This window comes from Orycteropus afer, unplaced genomic scaffold (genome assembly GCF_000298275.1).
Source record: "Orycteropus afer afer isolate SDZICR_OR568_19922 unplaced genomic scaffold, OryAfe1.0 scaffold00343, whole genome shotgun sequence".
Classification (NCBI taxonomy): domain Eukaryota; kingdom Metazoa; phylum Chordata; class Mammalia; order Tubulidentata; family Orycteropodidae; genus Orycteropus; species Orycteropus afer.
In genome coordinates, this window is record NW_006921930.1 from 1,971,071 (window position 1) to 1,994,632 (window position 23,562).

The following is a 23,562-nucleotide window of genomic DNA, read 5'->3' on the forward strand; positions in this document are numbered from 1 at the left end:
TCTTTTATCTTGTCATTTCTTCCATTTGCTTTAGCTACTCTTTGCTCAAGGGCAAATTTCAGAGTTTCCTCTGACATCTGTTTTGGTCTTTTCTTTCTTTCTTGTCTTTTTAATGACCTGGTGCTTTCTTCATGGATGATGTTCTTGATGTCATCCCATATCTTTCCAGAAAACAATTATAATGGTGAGAGAGGCCTTGCCTTCTCTTGTTGCTGTTGGAGAGGACTTGTCTTCTCTTGTCCTTTGCTAATTTCTCTCTTGGTCTCCAACAATCCCAGAATTCATCCAGTTTTCGGTCATTGGTGTTCAATGCATCTAATCTTTCCTTTAAATGTCTCTAAATTCAAGTGGGATATTATCAAGGTCATATTTTGGCTCTTGTGGACTTGTTTTGTCTTCAACTTCAACTCAAACATGCATATGAGCAGTTGATGGTCTTCCACAATCAGCTCCTAGCCTTGTTTTAGCCAAAGATACTGAACTTTTCCATCACCTCTTGCCACAGATGTAGTCAGTCTGATTCCGGTGTATTCTATCTGGTGAAGTCCATATGTATAGTCATCGTTTATGTTGTTGAAAAAAGATATTTGCAATGAGTAGTAAGTCACTGGTATTATAAAAGTCTATCATGTGCTCTCCAGAGATATTTCTATCGCCAAGGCCATATTTTTCCAACTACTGAGAACTCTTCTTCATTTCCAACTTTTGCATTCCAGTCACCAGTGATAATTAACACATCTTGATTGAATGTTTAGTCAATTTCAGATGACAAAAGCTGGTAAAAATCTTCAATTTCCTCATCTTTGGATTTGGTGGTTGGTGCATAAATTTGAATAATAATAGTATTAACTGGTCTTCCTTGTCGGCGTATGAATATTATTCTATCACTGACAGTGTTGTTCTTCAGGACAGATCTTGAAACGGTCTTTGTGATGAATGCCACACTATTCCTCTTTAATTTGTCATTCCCAGCATAGTAGATCACATGTTTGTCTGATTCAAAACAGCCGAAACCAGTCCATTTCAGCTGATTATGCCTAGAATATCAATCTTTAGGCATTCCATTTCATTTTTGACAACTTCCAATTTTTCTAGATTCATATTTTGTATGTTCCATGTTTTAATTATTAATGGATATTTGCATCTGTTTCTACTCATTTTGAGTCATGCCATATCAGCCAATGGATGTCCCGAAAGCTTTACTCTATACGTATCACTAACGGTGTCTCTACTCTGAGGAGTCAAATCTTCCCCAGTCAAATTCTGAGTGCCTTCCGACCTGATGGGCTCATCTTCCAGCACTGTATTGGACAATCTTTCAGGACTGTTCATAAAATTTTCCAGTAATATACCAGACCATGTTTCACTGCTATTCATAAGGTTTTCACTGGTCAATTGTTTGAGAAGTGGATGGCCTTTCCCTTCTTCTCAGTCTGTCTTAGCCCAGAAGCTCTGTTGAATCATACCCACCATGGGTAACCCCGCTTGCATTTTGCAACATGGTGACATAGCCTCCGGCTTCATAGCAACAACTAATCCACCACAGGAGGACAAACTGACAGACAAGTTCATCTCCCTCAGTTGTCCCTAAACCTTCTTCTGCACCTGCCTACCTCAGTCAATGGCCTTAAAATAAAGCCACCCACAAGCGAAAAGCAGCACCCAAGCCCTGGCCCGGCTACCTCAGGCCCTGGCTTTAATACAGAGCCACACCCAAGCGAAAAGCAGCCCCCAAGCCCTGGGCCGCCTACCTCAGGCCCCAGCCTTAGTATAGAGCCAGATATGTATACTATCTCCTAATTAAATTCCCTATAAATAGTTCAAGACCCATATAAGTAGCCAATGATCTTGTTGAGATATAAATCAGATCATGTTATTCCCCTAGTTAAAACTCTTCAATGACTTCCAAAGGATCTCAGAAAAAAATCCTAAAACATAGTTTACAATAACTTACACAAGCCTGGGCTCTACCTCCCTCAGTACCTTCATCTCCCACCACTCTCTCCTTTTGCTTACCAGGCTTCTGCCCATGCTGACCTTTTTACTTCCTTTTGTGAGGATAAGCTCTTTCCCAATCTTGGTCTTTTCATATGCCATTCTGTCACTAGTCTTAACCAGGGACACCTCCTTCATTCTTCAGAAACCTAATTTCCTCAGAGAAGTATTCTTTGACCCTATAAACTCAAGTATGTCTTCCCTTAGCATCTTTCAAAGCACCCTGTTCCTTCCCTTCATAGCACTCATTTTCCTCTGTTTCATAAAACTGTACTTGTATATGAATTTGCATGTTTACTGGTCAATAATATGTCTCCATCACTGAACTGTGAACTCTTCATCCTATCTTATGAAGCACATCGCTTATGTTTACCTCTGTACATCTACTCAGAGCAAAGGACAGCATCTGGCACATAGTTAAACCTCAGTCAGTAATAACTAAATAAAGAAGGACTAAATAAATAAAGTACCTCCTCTTCCCCTTTGAACAGGCTTAGATAAATGCAAATAAATGGGTTAGAATGGTGACCAAACAGTGAAGACACTGTCTGCAGTAAACAACAGGGTCATTTCTCCCAGCCCAGTCTTCACTGATGAAGCAAAGCACAAAAAGAAAAGTAGTACTGATTGTGACCAATTAGGCTTCTCTAGTCTTAGCTCTGCCATGGGCAACAAGTCAAAACTCATTTCATCTTCTTGGAGAAATTTACAATTATCTCTCCCTCCCATTCAAGAGGACTGACTGAGGTTTCTCTGAAATTTTAGGAAAAGTTACAACACAGAGATTCCTACTCTCAGCCTAATAGTAAACTGGAAGGGTCATATATATAACTTTCTTAATTCTGCTAAATTACAAAATGAGTCAAATATTATAAATAATAAACCCTTTTGGCCTGTTCTAAAGTCTACCCATGCCTACAGGGGGATAGAAAAATCTTTTCTGGGACACTTGAAAATTCTCCAGCCTTTTTCCCTCAAGTATTTTTTTGATTGAGATATAATTCAAATACCATAAAATTCGCCCTTTTAAAATGTACAATTCAGTGGTTTTTGGTATACACTCAAAATTATAGCCTCACCACTATCTAATTCCAGGACATTTTCATCATCTCCCCCAACTCCCCCCAAAACACACACACCAACCCATGCCTGTTAGCAGTCATTCCCCATTCCTCCCTCCCTCAGTCCATGTCAGGCAATACTTTACTTTGTGTCTCTATGGATTTTCTAGCCTCTTTTATTTACTTATTTTTCATTTGTGAAACTGAAACATAAAGATGAAAAGATTTGTGCAGGGCTACAGGGTAACTTAGTAAGAGAGCAAGGCCTAGAACACACATATTTATAGTGATTAAAATGTATAAAAAATGAGCAAAAATACGTATAGTTCACCTATAAAACATCTGATGTAAAATCAGAGTCCTCGGAACAGTAATTCTTAGGCAATGTGCAACTGGGGGGAGGCTGAGGGTGAAGGTGGAGTGCTTGTTAGAAATCAATGGAGAGAAAGTGGGTCGTTACTGGTGGAAGGGTATTGCATTTATGAACAGGGTGATGCAGAGAGAAAGTAGAGGAGGATATGTTAAGCCATGTGATTTTTAAGGCAGCTGCATTTATTTTCAGCCCTGAGTTTTGGAAATGGTGCCGAAATGCTCAGGTGTCCACTTTGCACATGTCATGGTGCCCTTGTCGATGGGTCCCTGCAATCTCTGATTATTTCCAGTTTGTTCATGAATAGTTAATGCAGTCAGAGCTAACACCACTCCAGAAGATTTGCTCATTAATGATACCTTGCACAATAATGCAGGAAGCCTGACTTGCTTATATTCTGTCTACATTTTCAAATAAATAGAAGACTTACAACTTTAATTTGCCACTGTTACCTTCAATAAATGTGTATGTGGGGCAGTAATCTTCTCAGAACAAAATCATCAGACTACATTTGCAAAAATAATCAGGCACACATTTTATTTCAATGTCTTAATCAACACTGCAGATACCATTAACATAAAAGAAAAAGTAGTGAAACTTCTCATCACACAGAAAAAAAATTCATCGTTCAAAAAAGATCTGAACCTCAACATTCTTTGTGCTCATTTAAAAATATTATTAAAACAGCAATTCAAAAGGACAAACTCAAAACAAAGTACTGTATTAATTAAAACTGAGACCTCCAAACCAACTAAAACTACACAACTTAAAAATAATACATTGTCTTTAACCTAAAGAGTTTTATTTGCCAACATATAATGAATATGCTGGAACCTACCACTGGGTAAGCGAACAAATTTTCTGTTACAATCAAGTTATTCTGAATTATAGAGATTCTTCAAATGATTAGATTTTGTTTTGAAAAAGACTGCTAAATTGCCTCTTCGATCTATTTTTAGCATTGAACACTACATGACACATATAACATTTAAAGCTGAAACTCCCTGCCCACCAAGTATTTTATTAAAATTGTTATTAAATAAAGGAGCTCTGGTGGCATAGTGGTTGAAGGGTTGGGCTGCTAGCCAAAAGGTTGGTAGTGCAAACCCACCAGCCACTCTGTGGGAGAAAGATAAGGCAGTCTGCTTCCATAAAGATTTAAAGCCTTAGAAATCCCGTGGGGCAGTTCTACTGTCCTATAGGGTTGCTATGAGTCAGAATCAACTCGATGGCAGCAGATTTGGTTTTGGGTTACTAAATAGAGAAATTAATTTAAAAAGTCAACTCCTAATTGCAAAATAAAGCTTTGGTATCAGTAAGTTAAAATTAGGAAATCAGAGTACATTTTGTACGTAGCTTTACGTTATGGTTTTGGAGTTAGGGTAAGTCGGAATACGTCTATATATGGAAATGTAAAGTTCTTGTTCTTCTGTTATATACACTAGTGTGAGAAATTAACAGTCTCATTATTTCAAATTACTGATACAAAGCATTAGCCTAAAGTTTCTCCCAAATAAGATTGCTGGGTCACCTCAAGCAACTTAAGAGTAAAATGTAAACATAGAATTAGGTACTTTATTTTTAAAACTTTCTTTCCCCTTTTGACAAGAGTAGCAAAATACTAGAATAAAAATAATTCCAATAAGGGTATCCAGAGTATATCAATTTCAGTTCTCCCTTCTGATAAGAGCTAACAAAAACAACAAAACTTAAGAGAGAATAGGGTGTGTTTTTTTTTTAAAAAAAAGAGAGAGAGAGCAAACTGCGCAAGGGGAGAGAATGGATGGGTTTGGGAGAATACCTGCAACCAATTAAATCTTTTGGAAAATCCAAAGTTTTAATATAAATCCTCCTTAAATTATACCTAGGGTCATACACATATGAAACTGGACCTTTCTTTCAAAAACATTCAGGGTATTAGACAATTTACAGAAACTATTAATACATTTCTTTTTTTCAAGGGGCAAAAGAGAAACAAAATACATAATATATGTATGAATTTTCTTTTTTGAAATAGTTCCTCTGAAAAACTTTCTTAAATTCAGTTTTTGCAAAGTTCCTACACTCCAAGTCATGAAGTAAACACTGAAAACAACTTTATTTATGATTAATTGTTTATGGAGCATAACACTGTTCATAACTCGAGATCGAAGTAAAATAATTCAGAGTTAATTCAAATTAAACCTTTGAATTCTAGAGATGATACAAAAAGAAAATCGGTAAAAAATACATTTTTTTTTAAAAAAAAGTATGTTTACTTCTCAAATAATTTAGTTTGGACAGTATTTATAGTCTAAGAGTTTAAAAAATTTTAGAGTTTGAAAAGTTTTATAAACAAAATTGATTCAATAGTTATCAAAGGAAATGACAATAAACTTTAACGTTTCACCCAAACCAAAATAAATCACTTTAGTTGAGCTCAGCTCACTTAATTTTTTAAATTATCTCTTCTCCAGCTTCATAACATACATTGCTCAACAACCTTACCTATGTTAAAAGTGAAGATAAAAAGTGTTATAAAGATTGCACAATCAATGAATGTGAGGACATAATATACAATCATGACATTTTAAAACTAGGAGAGATCTTTAAGACCTAATTCAGCACTCTCATTTTACAGATGAAGAAACTGAGGCCCAAACACATCAAATGACTAAAGTCCTCAGCTGAGCCATTCATTCATTCAACCGCTTACTGACAGCTGCTGTCTAAACGCCAGGCTTGGCACTAGGTGCTGTAAATGAGTTGGAAAGCAGCTCTCCTGAATGCCAAGGCAGTCTTTTTTTTCCTGACTCCTTACAATTACTAAAATCTCCTAAACAGCAAAATTCATTGACGATTACTACATTCTTTGTAGAACCAAGGCCACTTTCATTTTCACACTTTTCAGTAACACAGTTGGGTTTACTTCAGAGAGGCCTCCACTGCGTTCACTTTAAGTGATTAAACATTAACAAAAGGAGGCAAAGCATTCTGAGTGAGTCCCTTTCCAATACGTTTATAACTCAAGGAAGTACAAACAGAAAATGCCCTACACACACAGAGAGGACAGCTTACAAAATTGGAGTGATCTGAGGTATCATTATAGACCAATCAAGTCCAACAGTTTACAAAGTGTGGAATGGAAATGTCTCCCACTTCATTCTGATGTGGGCATACTTTTGAGATGTCTGTGTGATAAAAAGAAGTGCAAACTCACATTCAAACTAATGCCCTCTTCCAATGATACATATATTTAAACCTAAGGTCATTTTCTATCAAATCAACTTTTTTTAAAATTTCTGATTAAAAGCAAATTAGATTGAAAAATAAAATCTAAAATTCAATGTGCTGGCTAAAAATATAAATTCTATATATTATCAAAATAGCATTAGTTCAAACTACCTTTTATAAGCTTTCTGATTTTATCATATAGTGTACAGTGAACTACCCATCACCACAAACCATACATCATTTTGCTTAGACTTTTACATTCTTTAATACTAAGTCTGGCACTTAAACGTTTTGTGCATCTCAATTCACAGTCTCTTCTTTGAGGACCTATCAGGGACCATTCTGACAAGACTCTTAAATAAAACAATCCATAAGTAAGGCACTTTGAAATATTAAACAGCAGCACCCTGTGGACCCAGTTTCAGTGCAATATACCAAAATGAACCACAGCTTTTACAGAGCTCTCCAGGTATCTGTTAGGTGATTTCTGACAAAATATAATCTTCACTAAGGCTCTTGGATTTTCCTGAGGCCACTGTCAGCTCACAACCAAAGTGCAGTTTGTGCTCTCCTACTTCTCAAACCTCCAGATTTGATTTTTATCTAGAGCATTACAAGTTCTCATTCGTACATCAGGCCGGCCCTCAGGTGTCCGATAAGCACTCAGACACAGTCCTGAGTGTGGATGAAAAACGGTTCCATCTTCTTTAAAATGCCAAATAATGTTTGCTGGAACAGGGAACCCATCTTTAGGACAAGTTTGCATTCCGACATATTTCTTTTGCTCAGAGACTACTGCACATAACTCCGTCACAGAATTAAACCGTATTTCTTTGTTAGAAGTGTATTCAAAGAACTGATTTCCTCCTTGGCCGTGGCATCCAAAGAGTGAAAGGTTAGCACCTGTGGGGTTGTTGTCAGGAGAATTATAATCTAAACACTCGGAAGAAATCCCAATACTGCGAACTGCTCCATGCCAGCCTGGTCTATCCTCTGGAATGTGTAAATTAGAAAACACGTTTTTCAAATACCAGTCGAAGCTCTTGCATCTTAGCCGTTCTCGAAGTAGTTTCCTTTCGGAAATATCACCATAAGCTTCTTTCCTCGCTGGAGGGTTTCGATTGTAGAAATGTTGTTTGTACTCATCCATCCAGACTTCTGCTGCCCGAGCAGTATTCTGCAGGAAATTAGGCCTAGCATATGGTGCCCGATTGGGGAAGACATGTCCCACATGGGAACAAGGGTGGATTTCCAACTTACCGCCACACTGCCACACTCTAAAAGATAGCTCTAGGTTTTCACCTCCCCACACTTCCATTCCAGTGTCATAGGTTCCAAGGTACTCAAAATATTTCTTGCTTACAGCAAACAGTCCTCCAGCCATGGTGGGTGATCTGATAGGGTCTATTCTTGAAGAACGCCTATCTCTTTCATGTTTGGGGACAGAATGCCACTGGAATGTTAAACGCCAATCAAACCCACCAATCATGGGCTCTCCCGTCTGCATGTAGAATTCAAAAGTATTCCAATCAATGGTGTCTATAACAGGACAAACGATTGCCGTTTCATCTCTACTGATCCTTTCCAAAAGTGGTTCTAACCAACCGGAATTACATTCACAGTGACAATCTAGGAAAGTGAGGACATCTCCAGTGGCAAAAGTGGCCCCGATCAGGCGGGCCCTGACCAGACCCTCTCGCTTATTGGTTCTAATCAAGCGGACTCTATCGAGATTGCTGATGTAATTTTCAAGCTGTGTCTTCAAATAAACTCTGTCACTCAAGTCATCAACCAAGATGATCTCCTTCAAAAGGACTGCAGGAGAAGTTTCCAGAACACTGTGAATGGTGCGGAGCAAAGTTGACCAGGCTTCATTGTAAAAAGCTATAATAACTGAGGTGGTGGGAAGTCTCCGATAGTTGAACTTCTTGGATTTACACTCGTACATTCTTTTATCCTCTATATGGCGGTGCAGGGATATCCTGTCACTGAGGTAAATATTGATGGCGTATCTCTCAATGAGCTCTTGTGCCTGCTTCTGTTCACCCTCACTGAGATGGAGTTTGCTGGCTCTCCCCCACTCCCCGAGTGCATGGGAATCCGCAGGGGGCTTCTGATAAAGTGGTCGAGACAAATCCTCTGCCTTTTTCTCAGAGTCAGAGAGCTGTCTTTGCCACGACTCCCTGGCAAGGCCGGCTCCTGGGGAGGAATGGAAAGTGGAGACCGAGAGCTCCACTAGGATATAAGCCACTACTAAAAGCGCCAGCAGCAGGCAGCTCTTGCCTACCCAGGTCCACCTCACGGCCATTCGGATCCTCTTGGCTGGGGCGCAAACGCTGCCACTAGAGCCACCACGAAGGGGAAAGGCTGGGGGACCCCCGCAGCTTGAGTTCCCGGCTCAGGTAAGATGAACTTCCCAGCAGGTTCCTCCTTCTGCGGCTGGCTCTCAGAGCCCCTTCAGCGACTGAGGCTTCCCAGTGGTCACCTGAGATCTCTCGGTCCTGGGCCTCCGACACTTTATTTCTCCCCACTTCCTCCTGCTCGTCTCACAACTTTTCACAAACTCTCCAGCCAACACCCCACCCTCCCTGGGCCGAGAACAAACCCCTCCCCTTCCCGCTCACTCCACCTGGTGGTTAGTTCGTGAAATTCCTCGGCTAGAACCCCGCAGAGCCGCGGCTCTTTGTGGGAACGCGGCAGGAATGCGGGGCCAGAATGATCGAGGTGACCCCGGCAGGGACCCGCAGGACCCCCGGCTGCGACCATCGCGCCATATTCCCCGAGTCTCGAACCCTCTCACCCCTTGTGCGTCCCAAATGGTTCTCCCCGGGGGACTCAGCCTGGACAGGAGGAAAGGTTTTCCGCCAGATGAGCTTTTGTCTCATTACAGAAAGAAAAAAAAAAAAAAAAAAGAGAATAAAACCTACCGAGTTGTTTGCAGTTGGGGCTGAAGTCCACAGAGGTGATCGCAGCTTTGTGGCCTTTAAAATAACGCTCCAAAACGGGGTCCTCCTGGGAAGGAAAGTGGTCAGGTTTGAAAGCAAATGCAGACCTCTAAATTGGAGGGCCAGGGGGTCCGCGCTGCCCTCTCCCCCAGGGTTCGGCCTGCGAACAGCCTGCAGAGTGCCGGGTTTGCGAAGCAGGAATGCCCGCAGGCGCCCACTGCGGGCGCGGTGCCCTGTACTGAGTTATGGAGACGCTGGGCGCCAACTTCACTCGCAGCGCCGGCATAAGCCCTCACTAGCGTTTCCCCGACTCCGGCGCTCCGGAAAGACCACCGGGCCATTTGTCTAAAATGCACATTCCCGGGCCCCGCCCACAGGCAGGGAGCCGGCAGGTGTGGGGCGGGGCCCTGGCGTCATGACTTAAAATACCTCCCAAGTGATTCTGACGCAGGCACTCCACTAAAACCTTTAGAGAATCTAGGGGCCACCGCGCCACACGGGCTCGGTCCGGACCGCTGGGACTCGGAAAACAGCGCCCAGGAGTCCGATCAGGTCTGGGTGCTTCAGTCGCCTTTATCATTCCCTTCGTCGAGAGTGGGATGCGGACGCCCAGGCGCGAAGGACGAAAGGCTAGGGTCCGGCCTGCGGACACCTGCCTCCACCTCCCGCCAGGTGTCGGAGCGGCCCCTAACTGGCCTGCCAGCTCACAGCCCGCGGCCGGCTCCAAGGAAGCGGCGACAATCCATCCTTACCGGGACGCAGGCCATGGAGGCAGTGGTCGGCGTCAGGGTTCCGCTGATTGGGGAGAGGGCGGGGGAGGGAAAGGGAAGGGGCTCTAAGGGGGACCGTGCAGCGCCCGGAACCGTCTGCCTAGAGCGCCGGCGCCTCCCGGTCACTACAACAACGGCGGCCCAGTCAAACCCCGCGCTCCAGGCGTGGCCAGCAGAGCCCTGATGCCTTGCTCGCGCCACCGAAACCCGAAGCTCAGGCTGTGGGCGGACAGAATGCACGGGGGTCTAGTGTGACTCCGCACCAAAGCCAACGTTTACTAACACTTGTGCTCCCGGGTTTGATGCCGGGAAGGGGGCCTATAATGCTGATGGGACGAGATCAGTGTGGGGAGAGAGGGCACTAGTCTATGATCGATGCAATCGGAGTTCTAATATATGTTAAAGGGACAGCGCCTGCGCGTTTTAATTTGTTTTGCGGGCGGAGGGGGATTTGCAATGTAGGAAAACTGCTTGCTAGCTATTAATATGCTCAAAGGAGTTAAACCCCTGTAGGACAAATTTGAATTTATTACAGCACTATTTTTCACACAGTGCCCTGGGTGAAATACAGTAGATGCTGAATACATGTGTTAGGTGAATGAATGTTACACATTTACTTAATTTTTTCTGTTGTTTCTATTCTCTATTCATTTACGTATGCTTTAGAGCAGCATACTTACACAGCAGCATACTTAAAGTTTTTAGAAAGACTTATACAGAAACATCTTGTTTTGTTTAAATTGTTAGATCACCCAATAACTATAAGCATTTTTATCCGTAGTATCATTTGTGCTTCAGCAGCACTATGAAGTTGTTGGAGTTAAAAAATGTCATCAACGTTTACAAATTGTAAACTTGATATTTGGATATTTTACATATAATTGTCCAAGATCACACACAGATAGCTCTTCCAATTCAAAGTCCACAACCTATTTTACCTTGCCCAAAAGGATGAAAAGGAGCTCTGGTGACATAATGGAGAAGATAATTTGGCTGCTAACCAGAAGAGAATCAGCGGTTCAAACTCATTAGCTGCTCTAGGGAAGAAAGATCAAGCAAGCAATCTACTTCTGTAAAGATTTACAGCCTCAAAAACCCAATGGGGGTTGCTATGAGTCGGAATCAAGTCAGTGGCAGTGAGTTTAGTGGTTTGTTTGTTTTTTTCCTTTTTCTTAAGGATGAAGGATTCAGCAGAAAATTACATAGGGGAAAAAAAAAAATCTAGGCAGCATAAGAGGGCCTAACAGACCACACCTGGTAAGATATTTGTTCTATATGGAAATGAAAGGTATAGTATACCCTTTAATTACAAGGTCTCTAATTGTCTAATGATTCAAATTTATTTTTAATTGATATAGTACATAACAAGTATGAAGATAGGAAATAGCTTTAGATCACCGTATTGATTTAACTCAAGTGTATATTTATTGAATATACCTGCTGTACTTTTGGCCGTGAGGGAAACAAATGTGACTGAAATATTGCCCCTTCCCTCAAAGACTCAGTAATCTAGATTGATGAGTCTCATATTTTAGTGTGCATAGGGGGTGGCTTAGGGGGCCTCATTCCCAGAGAAATGAGCCCTAGTGGCACAGTGATTAAATGTTCAGCTGCTAACAGAAAGGGAACCTACCAGCTGCTCTTTGGAAGAAATATGTGACAGTCTGCTTCTGTAACCTACTGGGCAGTTATATTCTGTCCTATAGGGTGGCTATGCAAAATTGACTAGATGACAATGAGTTTTTTAAATTCCCAGAGATGTTGATTCAGTGTATATGGAGTGGGATCTAGGGCCCTAGAAATGTAACAAGTTTTTTTTTGGTGATTGCTAATGCAGGAATCCCAGCCATACACTTTTGAGAGATGTTACTGTAGGCCAGGAAATAATGATGCAAGAGCATTGATCCCAGCAGTTTGTCAGAAACCTATGGTGGGACTCTAAGCCTTGCTACTTATTCCCAGTCCAAGTCTGACTTTTTTATAATATAAAGACTGACATGATGAAAAATAATGCTAGAAACTCTGAAGAGTGAAAAAGACTTCTGGATCTCTGACTTTGTTGAGCCAAAATATGTCTAATATTGGTATAGCAGATGAGTAGGAAAAGGAAGAAAAAGCTGGCTATTAAGAAATAGCTCAAAAGAAAAGAGAGAGTGTTTAAGTGCATATTTCTATTCCTTTTTCCCAATTAACAAAGTATACATTTTTAATTGATACCTATTTTCATATCACCTAAAGGTTAACCTTTTTTAAAAAAAAAAAAAAAAATGTCATTTACCTGTGATGTATAACTACCTGTTGGGCAGTCTTAAATACTTTACAAATTTTCACTTTTAATCCTTGAACTAGTCGTTTTACCAGCATCAGTTGCATGAGTCGATTCTACCTCATAGGAACCCCATGTGTGTCAGAAGAGAACTGTGCTCCATAGAGTTTTCAATGCTGACTTTTCAGAAGTGGATAGCCAGGCCTGCCTTCTGAAGCACCCCAGGACAATGTAAATTTTCAACCTTTTGATTGGCGGCTAAGTGTGTTAACCATTTGTATCACCCAGGGACTGTCTTATTAGAGAGGTGCAACTATTATCATTTCCATTTGTACAGATGAGAAAATTGACACACAAAGATATTAAGTGACTTGCCTGAGGCACATAGGTAGGAAGTGGCAGAGCTTGGATTTTTGAAACTCAACTGTCTGGCTTCAGAATCCACCTTTTAATCATCAAGTATAATTTCTACATGATTGCAAGGATACTATAAATATGTAACATTTGGTGGCCCATGGTTAGGCGTTCAGTCTCTACTAAAGCCCAGTAACAAGCCAAAAGCTGTTTCTCAAAAGGAGAGTAATTATCTGCAGAGGATGGCAGGGCTTTGCTCCAAAATCCCCACAGTCTGTGTTGTAATTCACCAGTAGGGGCTTGCCAAAGACTCCAAACAGAATCTCTATCTGCTACAGACACTTCAAGCACCATTGGATCAGCTGGATTATATGGCCCAAGTGGCAGAGTAGCTTGCATGGCAGCCTGAACCTGTTGCGGAGCCTTCTTTTGTTCTGGGCCCTGCTGAAAACTGCCAGTTTTCTGAGTCACTTGATAAATAGGCCATAGTAACACACCCAAAGGAGGGATATATTGCCTCCAAATCCAAAGAGACCCATCAGACGTTGTGCTTCCTTTTTAGTTGTGGGGGAAGCCAGATATAATAACTTATCCTTCACTTTAGTAGAAATATCTCGACATGCCTCACACCACTGGACCCCTAGAAATTTCACCAAGGTGGAAGGTGCCTGAATTTTTGTTGCATTAATTTCCCACCCTCTAGCACACAGATGTTTCACCAATAAGTCTAGTGTCATTGATACTTCTTCATTACTAGGACCAATAGCTGCATACCGAGTACCAGGAGATGTACTGATTTGCTTAAGCAATGAAACCACATCAGGAACAGCAACTGCAATTGGAGTCACCACCTGATTAAATTTACGATAATTTACTGGCATTCTCCAAGATCCATCTGTTTTTTGCACAGGCCAAATAGGTGAATTAAATGGGGATGTTGTGGGAATCACCACCCCTGCATCCTTCAAGTCCTTGATGGTGACAGTAATCTCTGCAACCCCTCCAGGGATGCAGTATTGCTTTTGGTTTCCTATTTTTGTAGGTAGAGGCAGTTCTGATGGCTTCCATTTGGCTTTTCCAACCATAATAGCCCTTACTTCACATATCAGGGACCAAATGTGTGAATTCTGCCAATTCCTCAGTATATCTATTCCAACTATGCATTCTGGAACTGGGAAAATCACTACAGGATATGTTTGGGGACCCACTGGATCCACTGGGAGATGCACTTGAACTAGGACTCTATCAATAACTTGACTTCCATATGCTCCCACTCTGACTGGTGGCCCACAGTGATGCTTTGGGTCTCCTGGAATTATTGTCAGGTCAGAGCCAGTGTCCATTAATCCCCAAAAAGTCTGATTATTTCCTTTTCCCTAATGAACAGTCACTCTTGTAAAAGGCCTCAGATCCCTTTGGGGAAGGCTGGGGAAAGATTGACATTATACATTTTTGGCAATGTAGTGTGGTCCTTCCTCAAAGAGACCTGGTCTCCCCTTCATTCAAGGGGTTGTGGGCCTGTAAACTGACTCAAGTCCAGGAATTGATTTGAGAGGCCATGACTCTGTATTCTAGTGATTCAATCTAGGCTGCTGTTCATGTGACCTAGAATTCCCCTGTCTATACAGTCAAGTAAATATTCAGTAGGTTTGCCATGTATTTCACTCCTAGGAACACTATGCTTAAGTAGCTAATGCCATAATTCCACGAGTCAGAGTATTCTGATTACCGTTTTAACTCTGCTCTCCAACACGGTAGCAATGCCAATGATGGACAGCAGAGTTAATCAAATGTGATTAATCAAACCACATAGATTAACTGCGGCCACTTGTCCCCTACTACCATGGGGTCCAATCAGCCCCATCATAGTTAAGTGTCTTAGCTCATTTACAGCAGTTCCCATTGTCAAATCCAGCTTACATAAAATAGCAATCACAGCAGTCTTCAAGGATGCTGGGGCTCCCTTCACAAGTTTCTTCCTCATCAGAAAGCTGGCAGTTCAAACCCACCAGCCACTCCTCAGAAGGAAGGTTGGGAAATCTGCTTCTGTAGTGATACCACCTTGAAAACCCAAGGAGGGGTCGCTATGAGTCAGGTCCAACTTGACGGCACAAAGCAACAACAATAACAGTATTGGTGAAAGGCGTGTCCTCTGGACTCTCCATTTCTGGCTCTAGAGGTCTAATCTGATAAATCAATTCTAACATGCCAATTGCCCTAAGCCTCTAGATAACTTCTACATTATACCAAGGCAGTTCTGGTACTTTAACTTGACTGAAGGTAGGCCACTGCATCATCCATGCTTCAGTAAGCCAACCAAATAAACAATTAGATCCTTTTCTAAGCTCTCGAGCTGAAACATTGAATGAAGGATCCATACTTAGTGGGCCTAAATCAATAAACTCAGACTGATCCAATATTACATTCCTTGCATCATTATCCCACGCCCTCAGTAGCCATTCCCTTACATATCCTCCATGTTTCTGTCTGTACATGTTAGCAAAATCAAGTAGGTCAGCTACAAGTAGCATACTACCTCCTCAGTCACACTTTGTATTTCACCTTTGGGGCTCGCTTGGACTTAAGTTTAGTTACAGGTCTAGTGGCAACAATGGGTGGTTGGGGAAGTTCCTGAGAACATTCAGCAATGTTGGCATGGCATCTATCGCGGGCAATGACCCAGCAGGAACAGTTGGGTTGATCTCATCAAACAGAGGTGGAAGAGATAATGGTTTCATAGTAATCCCTTCTGATGGGAGGGATTCAACATACAAGCTCCATATCCTCATCTTTCTGACTATCTGCCCATATCTTCCCATTCCAGGTTTCAGGATCCATTTTTTTCCCAGTCAATGCCCTCACTTTATCTTCAGACACCATTTTGGGTTGGCAATTCATTTGGCATTTTAATTCAGCCACCCTTATGATAATACTCTGGGTTTGGTATTCAGCAATATCAGCTCTATTACTAGAAGAAATAAGGCTTTCTTTCAGAACACAACTGGAAACATTGAGGTCTTTTATGCGGCACTTGAGCTATGACTCAGTAGCCTTGAACTCAACTTGCTCTTTCACCACTTTGTCTAGTGTAAGTAGGACCAACCAACCAGCTTCCTAATACTCCTCATGCTGACAAAATTGCAGAAAAGTATCAAATATGTGATGACCTAGAGCCTCACTTCCCAAAAATACTTGATGTATTGGTGGTGCTATTTTGCATATTAATGTTGCCACCTCATGCCACGGATTAGTATGGCCCTCTTTACTAATGGAGGCAGAGGCACTGGTGCCCTTACAATTAATCAAATTGGAGAACCAAAACAAAATTGGTGAGAACCAATTTAGGAAGCCCATCCTTATGATTTTGTCTCTCTAGAACCAGTCCTGGTACCAAATGTGTTAGGCTGGGTTCTGTAGAGAAGCAAAACCAGTAAAGCTTATATATAGAGAGAGAAATTTATGTTAGGAAAATGGCTCACACACTTATAGAAGCTGGCGAGTCCTAAGTTCTTGGATCAAATGTCAAGCCAGAGGTTTTCCCAACTCACACAGCTGCAGGGGCTGACGAGCTCAAATTGGCTGCTGTTGGCAGGGTGTTGACTCCAACAAATGATGAATCCAAGATCTCCAGGCCGAATGGTAGATTGTTTGCTTGTGGACAGTTGTAGGCAGCACAACAGGATCCTGATTCACGGAGGAGTGTCTCTTTTCCCCAGGATGTCCACACCCCTAGGGAAATACCTCTTTCAACAGATTGGCTGCTCAAAACATGCATCCGATCTCATCATGGGAATAACCCACATCACAACTGCTTAAACCACTTAGAATTGTGGTCCAGCCAAGTTGACACACAACTCCAACTATCACATATCTACTCACAAATTATTGTTAATTACTGCTGCTGTTGCAGGATTGTATGTTGTAGCATTTGCCATAGTTGTCCTTTGTTGTTGAATACCTCTCACTGTCTTCCTTTGCTTTGGTCACATTGTTCTGACTTCCTCCATTTTGTGTATTGCCTTTCCCTTCACCAGAATTAACTCTTGTCTGCTATTTAGTTGGGGCTTCTCCCTCTGTTCTCCTTCCCTTCCTGGTAACCATCAAAGAATGTTTCTTTCTGTATGTAAACCTATTCTTGACTTTTTATAACAGTAGTTCGTATAGTATTGATCCTTTTATGTTTGACTTATTTCACTCCACATAGTATCCGCAGATGTGTCAGTATTGTGAGATGTTCTGTGTGTTTATTGTATTCTTTATCATTACATAGGAAGCAGTTAGTCCAGAAGACTAATGGCCCACATGAACCACAGCCTCCTCTAACCTGAGACCAGAGACGGTGCCCTGCTGCTACAACCTACCACTCTGACCAAGACCACAATAGATGGTCCTGGCTAGAATGGGTAAAAACAATAAAAATGTAGAACAAAATTCAAGGTAAAAAAAAAAAAAAAAAGGTCAGATTTACTGGTCTGAAAGAGACTAGAGGAACTCCTAAGATGATTGCCCTGAGACAACCTTCTAATTTGGAACTAAAGACACTCGCAGACTCCCCCTTTCACCCAAATAATAGACGGGACTATAAAACAAACAATAAAATTAATTTTGACGGCGCTCGTCAGAGCAAACAACTATACAAAACCAAAAGGGCAACATTTTCCCAGAATCAAAGATAAGACAGGAAGGGACAGAGAAGCCAGGGAGGAAATAAGGGAGAGTGCTGACCCATTGTGGGGATAGCAACCAATGTCATGAAACAATTTGTGTATGAGCTATTGATTGGAAAATAATTTGCTGTGTAAACTCTCACCTAAAACGCAATAAAATGTTTTTTCAAAAAGATTTTTCTAATCTCAAACGTGCTAGAGTTCTCATGATTCCCCTCGCTACAGTGATTATGTGGGACTCCTCAGAATGGTAAACTGGTCATTAATCTGGACGGGAGCACCAGTTTGGATCAACATTTGAAAACCTACAAGGTATCATTGATGACCAGGTAATAGGTATGGCAAATATCCTTCAGTTAATCCTCTTTTTACTGGTCCCCCTCAAACCAGAAATTGAATTTATCCTTGAGCACTATAAAGGGTTGTTTCATTTCAGCACACGTCATTCCTAGCTTAAAAAAAAACAAACCTATTGCCATCGAGTTGATTCCAACTCATAGCAATGCCATAGAGTTTTCAAAGCTATAAATCTTCACAGAAGGAGACTGCCTCATATTTCTCCTGCAGAGTGGCTGGTGAGTTCAAACCACCAACCTTTTAGGTTAGCAGCCAAATGCCTTAACCACCATACCTTAGAGCATTTGCCTGCTAACCAAAAGGTTGATATTTTAAACCCTCCAGCGGCTCTGGCAGAGAAACACGAGGCAGTGCACTTCTGTAAAGATTTATGGCCTTGGAAACTATAGGGCAGTTCTACTCTATCCTAAAGGGCCCTTATGAGTCAGAACTAACTTGGTGGCAAACCAAACCAAAACCAAACTCACTGCTGTCGAGTCAGATCTGACTCATAGTGACCCCTCCTTGGGTTTCTGAGGCAGTATCACTATGGAAGTAGATTGCCCAATCTTCCTTCCGAGGAGTGCCTGGTGGGTTTGAGCCACCAGCCTTCTGGTTAGTAGTCAAATGCCTTAGGCACTACTCCACCAATAGGTTTATATTCCAAGTTTAGTTGCCTTCCAAACCAAAACCAAACTCACTGGCATCCAGTTGATTCTGACTCACAGCAACCCATTTTGGGGTTCTGAGGCAGAAAATCTTAATGGAAATAGATTGCCCAGTCTTCCTTCCAAGGATTGGCTGGTGGTTTTGAACTGCCAGCCTTCTGGTTAGCAGTCAAATGCCTTAGGCATTATGTCACCAGAGCTCCTTTAGTTGCCTTGTTGTTATGTGCTGTGGAGTTGTCTCTGACTCATAACAACCATCCTTAGGTTTCTGAGACTGTATCACCATGGAAGTAGATTACCCAACCTTCCTTCCGAGTAGTGGCTGGTGGGTTTGAACCACCAACCTTCTGGTTAGCAGCCAAGTGCCTTAGGCACTATGTCTCCAGAGCTCCCTTAGTTGCCTTAGAAGTTTGACTTTTCAGGCATGGCACAAAAGTGCCATCTACTGTTCACATTCCTAGGTGGCACCTGAAGTTATGTTTTGTGGCCTGTGTGTAAGCATTTTAACTCACTTTTTTATATAGTTGCTCCAAAGTATGGGAGTTGTTGTTATCAGGTTCTGTCGAGTCAGCACCATCTCATAGCAACCCTACGTACAACAGAACAAAACACTGTCCAGTCCTGCAACAGCCTCACATTCTTTTCTATAACCGAACCCATCGTTGCAACCACTGTGTAAATCCATATCATTGAGGGCCTTCCCCTTTTTTGCTCACCATCCACTTTACCAAGCATGATATCCTTCTCCAGGGACTGGGCGCTTCTGACAACATGACCAAAGTAGGTGAGATGAAATCTGGCCATTCTTGCTTCCAAGGAGCATTCTGGCTGCACTTCTTCCAGGACAGATTTGTTTGTTCTTCTGGTAGTCCATAGCACTTTCAGTAGTCTTCTCCAACACCACAACTCAAATGAAAGAACCAGCTCACTTTGAATCATAAAAGCATTAACATGTTTTGTAGATTATGACTGATTTAGTTCAATCAACAGTCTCTAAATCCTATCAATCATATCCTCAATATTTACCATAATTTTGTGCAGATAACACACATTGTTCCTTTCTGTTGCAAACTGTGTTGCAACACAGTGTGTGTTAGTTTCCTATGTGCACCATATTATGTGTGTGTATAAGTTATTTATGTGGGTACAATATTTGTCTGTGTACCTCCTGCCTGACAGTCCCTTGTTATCTGCCTCTTAGAGTATTTCCATAACCTCTAACTTGCCTTCCTATTTCAAGCCTCCCTCCCTGCCTGTCTATTCTGTGTACTTCTAACAAATACTTAAGAGTCATCAAGGCAGCTTATTAAATGTACAGGTCCTTGGGCTCTACAAGAAGTTTTAACTTAGAAGATCTTAGAAAACCTTGTTGTTGTTGTTATGTGCCGTCGAGTCGGCCCCGACTCATAGCGACCCCTCCTTGGGTTTCCAAGGCAGTATCACTACGGAAGTAGGATTGCCCAACCTTCCTTCCGAGGAGTGGCTGGTGGGTTTGAACCACCAGCCTTCTGGTTAGCAGTCAAGTGCTTTAGCCACTATGCTACCAGAGCTCCTTAGAAAACCTTAGGTTTTAATAATAGAAATCTGTATATTTTCAAGTAAGTTTCCCAGGTGATTATAATTTGCATCAATAATTCAGAAAAACTGGGCAAATCAAGCTACAGGCTTTCTGTAAAATATAATTGCTAGTTGTATGATCTGAGTCTCAAACCATGACCTAGTTCATATCTGACCACACGTCCCCCAGACTGGCATTTAAGCCATCACAGTCTACTAAGAACATTCACACTTTGGAGCCCTTGCTAAGGCTATTCCTTAGTTTGAATGCCTTTGCTACTCCCCTTACCCAACTTTCACCCAGGAAACCATCTCAGGACCCAGGAAGAAGACGTATTTCTACAAAATTGTCTTTCTCTGAGCCCACACCCCATTATAAATATATAACTTACTGTCTTTCTTAAAGCTCCCATAGTATACTACTTATAGTTGTACTTAACATTATTTTACAGTTCTTTGAATTAATATATATTGTGCTTATGTGCCTATTAGCCCTCATTGTAGTGAAATGTCCAAAAGGACAAGGACTATGTTATACTCATCTTGATATCTCTGTTGTTATTATTATGTGCCGTCGAGTCAGAGTCTCAATAAATGTATTCTGTATTGATTGAGCCACAGTGTAGCTGACCAGCTTTGTATCCAAAGTAAAGGCCTACAAAAGAAATAGGAAAATGATCATTGTACCCAATCAGTTTAAAATCTAACCAGGCAGACACGGCTCACAATGTAAAACAGTTCACAATACCAATCAGCAGAAGAACTAAGCAATAAATCCATAATGACATTACAAAATATCTGTATAGGAACAAAATTGTTGTGTTTTTATAGTGTCTCATAAGGCATTTGGCCTTTGGAGATGTTGCTCTTGTAGCAGGAAAGGTTTTATGAAGGAAAAGGGGCTTCAGCTACAATTTTAAAACATGGTAGAACTGGACTAGATCAAAGACTAGTTAAAATGCAGATTTTAACTCCTTAATTGTCTGTTTTAGCAGTCTGGATTGGGGCTCAAGAGTTTGCATTTCTAACAAGTTTCCAGCTGTGATTCTTATGCTACTAGTGAACCTCTCTTGGAGAACCACCAGACTAAATAAACAGCATGGGGACCTGTTTAAGTGGAAGAAAGTACATGAATAAAGGTGTCACATTCATGGAATGAACTAAAATAGATTGAACAATATGCATGGATCATTCTCCAGAATAGACCATATGTCACACCACAAAACAAGACTCAATAAGTTTGAAAACATTGGAATACTACAAAGCATCTTCTCAGATCACAATGCTATAAAATTAGAAATCAGTAAGAAGAAGATCAAGGAAACAAAACCAAATATATGGAAACTGAATAATACACTGCTCAAAAACTACAGGGCAATAGAAGAAATAAAGTGTGAAATTTATAAATTCCTAGAAACCAATGAGAATGAAAATACAACTTACCAAAACCTTTGGGACACAGCAAAAGCAGTACTCAGAGGTCAATTTACAACAACAAATACAAAAAAGAAGAAAGAATCAGAATCAACACTTTAATGCAACAACTCTGACAATTACAAAAAGAGCAACAAAAGAAATGTACAATATCCAGAAGAAAGGAAATAATAAAGATCAGCACAGAAACAAGTGAAGCCGAAAACAAAACAAAGTAAAATGAAGAAAGAGGGAAAATCAACAAGACAAAAAGCTAGTTCTTCAGAAAGATCAATAAAATTGACAAACTCCTGGCAAATTTAACAAAGGAAGAGAAAGAGAAGATGCAAATAACACAAATAATATATGGAATGGACATCACACAGAACCAACTGAAATAAAGAAGATAATAAAAGAATATTATGAAGAACTGTACTCCAACCCAACCTAGAACCTGGAAGAGATGGACAAATTTCTAGAAACACAAGACCTACCTAAACTAACCCATACTGAGACAGAATACTTGAACAGACCCATAACAACAAAAAAAAAAAGAAATTGAGCAGGTGATTAAAAAAAAAAAAAAAAAAAAACTCAAGCTTCCATTCAGCAATTGGAAAATGGCGTCATATGGATAATACCCACAGTCACTCCCTCTTCTGTCTGAAACCCAAACAACTAGGTAAAGCAGATACAATAAAGATACTGGAGTTATGAGCAGCTAAGGAGAAGATACAGTATTACATCCAGTGAAAGCAAAGAAAGAGAGCAGGCTGAATGACTGGGGGAAAAGAAAGGCCGGCCCACTCAGCCAGTGGAGATGGAGACAAAAGACCTGGAGGAGGAGAGAAGAAGGAAGTTAAAAAAAGAAAACATCATGGAACCTACAGGTGCTGGGGACTCAGAATAACCTCACCAGGAGTTTTAGGAGGTGAGCTGAGACTTTGAGGGGGAGCAAAGACCTTAAAGGCAAATGGATCAGTTTCCCCCTTGGCTTGGACTGCTGCAGTCTGGTGTGGACTGTGAGAAAGGGAGAAGAAATGCCCTCCAAGTTGGTGGAGCCCCAGGACAGGTGCAAGGCAGTGGGTTTGGGCCTATCTCCAGGAAACCCTTTGTGGCCCGGCTTGAATCTGTACACTGGGTTTTTGCAGCTTGTTGGTCCACCCAGAGAGGGGTAATACTCTTTCCTTTGGGACTACTTTCAGATTTGAAACAGCTGGTCACCATCCTCAGCAGAGGCCCCCAAAAGGAACTGAGCTGCCCTGCCCATGCCTGCATTACTGACTGAATTTTCTCACCCCAAGTGGAAAACCCCTTCAGCCTTTCTATCCTTTGATTCCCTTCTGGCATTTTCCCCCCTCTTCTTCCTTTTCTCCCTCCCTTGTGCAACAGAAGTAAAGTACTAAGCCTTCACTAGGCAACCATAGCTACTACAGATGGTAGACAACACCTGTTCGCCCTAACACCAAAGCCTATTCACAACCAACAGAGACCTGCACCCATGTCCCCACCAGTGATTATACCAACACAAAGAGAGCTGGAGAGTGGCCCAGTACAGCTGAGTTAATAACCTAAGAAGTACACCTGCTACACATTCCCAGATACAGTAAAACATAAAATTGGGAAAAAAAAAAAATACATAGCTAACAATTAAAAACAACAACTTTAAAATGTCTGGGAAACAAGAGACAACCTCAAGTTAAAACAAAACAAAACAAAACAAAAGCACAAAAACAGGACAAGACAATAGAAATAAAAGGCCAGGCTAGAGAATTATCTATCATAGAAGAACAAGCAATAGGATTATCTGAGAATGAATGCAGAAGATGTGTGTGTGTGGGAGGGGTGTGTGTGTGGGGGGGTCTATATATCTCTAAGAGCTCAAGGAAACCACAAACAGAATCAATGAGAAGACAGACAGTACCCTGGAAGAATCAGAATCAATGA

General features: G+C 41.3%; 2 protein-coding genes across 2 annotated transcripts in view; both read right to left on the bottom strand.

The window, feature by feature from the left end:
- Nucleotides 1-9,645, bottom strand: part of POC1B (POC1 centriolar protein B) — a 154,991-nt gene extending 145,346 nt beyond the window's left edge. Inside the window, exon 1 of the mRNA XM_007952516.1 lies at nucleotides 9,567-9,645. The gene's annotated coding sequence lies outside the window, so the exon portion shown is untranslated. The remainder of the gene's footprint in view (nucleotides 1-9,566) is intronic.
- Nucleotides 7,211-8,950, bottom strand: GALNT4 (polypeptide N-acetylgalactosaminyltransferase 4). The gene has a single exon (XM_007952515.2). It carries the CDS (start codon nucleotides 8,945-8,947, stop codon nucleotides 7,211-7,213), a length of 1,737 nt encoding a protein of 578 aa, XP_007950706.1. The 5' UTR covers nucleotides 8,948-8,950.
- Nucleotides 9,646-23,562: the final 13,917 nt, after the last annotated feature.

Excerpts from the sequence above, each read along its gene's own strand:
- GALNT4 (XM_007952515.2), bottom strand. The coding sequence starts at position 8,947 with ATGGCCGTGAGGTGGACCTGGGTAGGCAAGAGCTGCCTGCTGCTGGCG.